The sequence below is a fragment of the Haliotis asinina genome, chromosome 15, assembly GCF_037392515.1.
Source record: "Haliotis asinina isolate JCU_RB_2024 chromosome 15, JCU_Hal_asi_v2, whole genome shotgun sequence".
Lineage (NCBI taxonomy): Eukaryota > Metazoa > Mollusca > Gastropoda > Lepetellida > Haliotidae > Haliotis > Haliotis asinina.
In genome coordinates this window covers 20,199,041-20,202,820 of record NC_090294.1, presented here as the reverse complement: position 1 = coordinate 20,202,820, position 3,780 = coordinate 20,199,041, and the positions used below count along the sequence as shown (strand labels likewise).

The following is a 3,780-nucleotide window of genomic DNA, read 5'->3' as shown; positions in this document are numbered from 1 at the left end:
ATCATATTTTTGTTATCGTGTGCAGCATTCATTACAAATATACAAGTGATAAATTCTTTCCTCATACAAAAGAATTCTCTGATAGAGTCGGTAGTGTAATTCTTCCAGCATCGTGAACATGTGTTTACGATCATTATGAAGTAGACACCAAACAACGTATTCGTTACCAAATGAGATTTTATTCCATAATGTGTGGATTCCATTCAGATGTATATCTAAGGAATGAAAGCAATGTACTTGTCGTTTATCACCGCACTGAGCAGTTTCCCATCTGTATTAAAAGTAAAGAATCGAGTCTGGATTAGACAACCCAGCAAGATCAACATCATGTGCATCAGATCGATGCGATGGGGATGTCATGTCCTGTGTCAGCGAGCCTGTCCATTCGATCCCGTTAGTCGCCTTTCACAACATCCATGGGTTGCTTAAGACCAATTCTAACTCGAATATTCACGTTTCCTTTTCTTTAGAAAAGGTTGTAATTGTATGCATGTGTGTGTGCGTATGCGTGTGCGTGTGCGTGTGCGTGTGCAGGTAATTCAATTAACTTATCAATGAACGAATAGTTGTTATAATTGTTTTAATCCACATCAAACCTTGGTCTCAGTGTCTGGAATCTTTCTCCCAACCATGCCGTAGAAAACATCAACGTCATGATTCTCCTCCTTGGAGAGTAAACATTCGTCGAAGGAAATGATCTCAATTCCGACCTTCTTCCATGTGGATTTCAAATCATCTTTCGTCATCCCAAAACTGCTGAACCGCTTTGACCCCACTGTGTAGAAGGTTCCTCCAACACATCCAAAGATGACCAGGTGACCACCAGGATTCAGCATACCGACCATATTCCTGGCGCATTCTTCATAGGACGTCACATCAGTGGCAACTGCTTCCAGGCATAGGGATGATGTTATGATGTCTACCTTCGAGATGAAGTTGGTAGAAAACGGGTTCTTGTCCCTAATGTCGCAGTGTAGAATCCCAACTAACTTGTCTCTGATACTTGCTTCCCTCTCAGGGATGTCAGTTTTGCTGTGACATAAACAGTAAAATCTATCATAATGCAAGCTGTTCCCAAGGACATGTTCCTCATCCTCTTTATAGAGATCTGCCAATTTGATCACCCAAACAAACAGTGGAATATTAGGTCTAAGGTAACTGAGAACTTGCAAGGACATCTTCCTTTTATTATTGATATTACATTGTGGAAAATACCTACCATTAAACTTTCTGACAGTCATTTTCTTCTGTACTCGTTATGACACAATGATAACACGTGATTATAACTCACAGAGAAAACCTCTAAGTGTCTGCAGTCTTTGCTTTCAGAGTGATTCTGTTGTACACAACAAAGGAAAGCTGATCTAGAGTTTATTGGGATTAATACCATTCTTTCCCCATAAATGGGGTCTTAATTAGGCCTGGGGCGGGTACTAGGTTACTCTCACGGTTGCCACACTTTGGAGTTTTCTATAACAATCTCTGTCAAATTGTGATTGATTATACAGAAAGTTGACCGAAACGCTGCATTTTTTCACATTTCTGGGTACTCGATTGGGTAAGTGCATGCGGGTACTCGATTCCACATTTTCTACCCGTCCCAGCCCTAGTCTTATTGTGCATTATGTCAGTGCGTACGGGTTGTTTTCACACGTGTGCTAATAAAACTGTTTACACAAATGAATCTGAATACATCCATGCCTTTCACTCGGATCCAGACAGCTGGGTTGCTTTGAGCCTTAACGATAACGAGGTAAATTACCAACCATAAAAACGTTGTGTTTTGTGTTTATGTACGTAACGTAATTGCTATTAAAGCATGGGTGCCTGCTTCAAATCTACAAGCAGAATGGTTTTCAAATTCAAATTTAACATAACGTAATAAATATTATCTACTTATTGAGCTAAACATGTAGCAGCAAAATATTGCTATTAAACAAAACAAAACTATTAACTTGCCTTTTCCCTTCTTGTGCGAGTACAATTCCAAATGCTTCATCATAACTGAACGGTAAAGATCCGTCATGCCAGTGTTTTAAGATATCCCTGTTACCCTGGCAGTACTCAGCCAAGAAGATGTTATCACAGTGTTGAGCTGCGCTGACGATGGTGTGTATTGTTGGGCCTGTCCCAATATCCAAGAGCGTCTTTCCTTTGATATTACCTGCAAGACAGTATTTCGACAGGTAACTGTGACCTGAAAATGATCCAGGAAATGATTCTTAGCCCATACTCGGGACAGTGGGCTAGCCTAGTGGTTAAAGCGCTCTCTCGCCACACTGAAGACGCGACCGATTCCCCAAATGTGTACAATACATAAACCAATATTTTGTACCCCTTCCACGCCCCACCTCGTTCCCGAATACTGCCTGCTAAAAGCGACCGAAAACAATCCCAAGTCAGCCGGGTGTGGGGGTGTGGCATTTCAACGTCAAATTCTTCTTGCGTTAAAGAGACACTATGGCTGCAGTAGAAAGTAACATTGGTGCAGGGGGAACAAATGACTCTGCATAATGTGCTCCTCTTTTGCGATACATGATATCATTACTATTTCAAAGTGATGTTTAACACATAATCGTGGTCATGTCGGGATCCTGCATAAGTTGGAAACAAATCTAGATTGTAACGTTTGACTGTGAAGGTGCACACTCACATACACACGCACGCACGCACGCACACATACATATTGTGATATTGCTCGAGGCACATCTGGCAAACATAGAAACTGGAGACACTGTTTATCATCATAAACGTGGATTTTTACCCGAGTCAAATGCGTTGTGACATTTGGTCATCACGAAAGACATTAGGCTTTCAAAGCCTGGCTGGGGCTTTACAGATGTCAGCATCTCCAGGTAAGACACTGGGTCGAAGTGTGTTGTGTAGTCATCGCAGTTGAACATTTCTTTATCTGCCATTGTTCGATCTTCTTACGTGTTTGAAGTTACTTCTAACTGAAATATCAATTCAGTACCATTCGACACATATGAGATGCCCAACAAGCAGCCACTGAAGTGTAACCGATTCCAAACTTACCAATTTATATTTCACACATCATTTTCACTTATTATTTACACTTTACAAACAGAATTCAAATGCCCTTTTTTGCATAATTTACGTGCGTTCAACATAAACGACAAGCGTTATAAAATACATTTTAACCATTTATCCGTGCCAAAATTGGATATTCAGTTTGTCAGTAAATTCTCATTTCAAATATTGAGTTGAAGTCATCAATACATTTTTTTTTCATTTCAAGAAAACCAAAACATGATTTGGAAGACATACTTACCAAGAATTCATGCAAAGACAATCAGCCAGAACCCTTGCTATATGTCTGTATCAGTTCTATTTGCAGTAGCTTACCCCTTGGGGCTGAAGTAAAATGCATGCACGATATCCTGCAATATATACCCGTATTACAAAACAACCAAATTAATCAATTTTCAAACAGCCAATCGGCACCACAACTCGCCATGTATTCTATTTTATGGGCGACAAATTAAACAAGAGCAATCATTACCATAGAATGGGTTACGCTTACGTACATCAATAAAACCATCTGGTCAATGTCAAGTGGTTTGGTGGTCAGCTTGAACTTTTTGACCTTGTGTCAACGCATTGTGCACCTACCTCCAGGGATTGGGAAAGGCAGAGGCCATGTGATATTTTGCACATTAGAATGCAAAATGGCCCATTAAAATTTGGAAGTTGCCCATTCAAAATTCAGGAAATGGCTAATAATCCTGAAACTGGCTCATTGTAAGTTCTCTTTCCCAA

General features: G+C 40.2%; 1 protein-coding gene across 1 annotated transcript; it reads right to left on the bottom strand.

Annotated features, from left to right (window-relative positions):
• Positions 1–563: 563 nt before the first annotated feature.
• LOC137265915 (nicotinamide N-methyltransferase-like) lies at positions 564–3,080 on the bottom strand. Its single transcript, XM_067801390.1, has 3 exons — positions 2,765–3,080; positions 1,960–2,164; positions 564–1,032 (listed from the first exon to the last, which is right to left on the bottom strand). The coding sequence occupies exons 1-3, from the start codon at positions 2,916–2,918 to the stop codon at positions 591–593; spliced, it is 801 nt and encodes a 266-aa protein (XP_067657491.1). The 5' UTR covers positions 2,919–3,080; the 3' UTR covers positions 564–590.
• Between the last annotated feature and the right edge of the window lie 700 nt (positions 3,081–3,780).

Excerpts from the sequence above, each read along its gene's own strand:
- LOC137265915 (XM_067801390.1), bottom strand. The coding sequence starts at position 2,918 with ATGGCAGATAAAGAAATGTTCAACTGCGATGACTACACAACACACTTC. Across the intron at positions 2,165-2,764 it reads TCACAACGCATTTGACTCGG|GTAATATCAAAGGAAAGACG; the intron begins GTAAAAATCCAC and ends ACTGTCTTGCAG. Across the intron at positions 1,033-1,959 it reads CTCGCACAAGAAGGGAAAAG|CAAAACTGACATCCCTGAGA; the intron begins GCAAGTTAATAG and ends TTTATGTCACAG.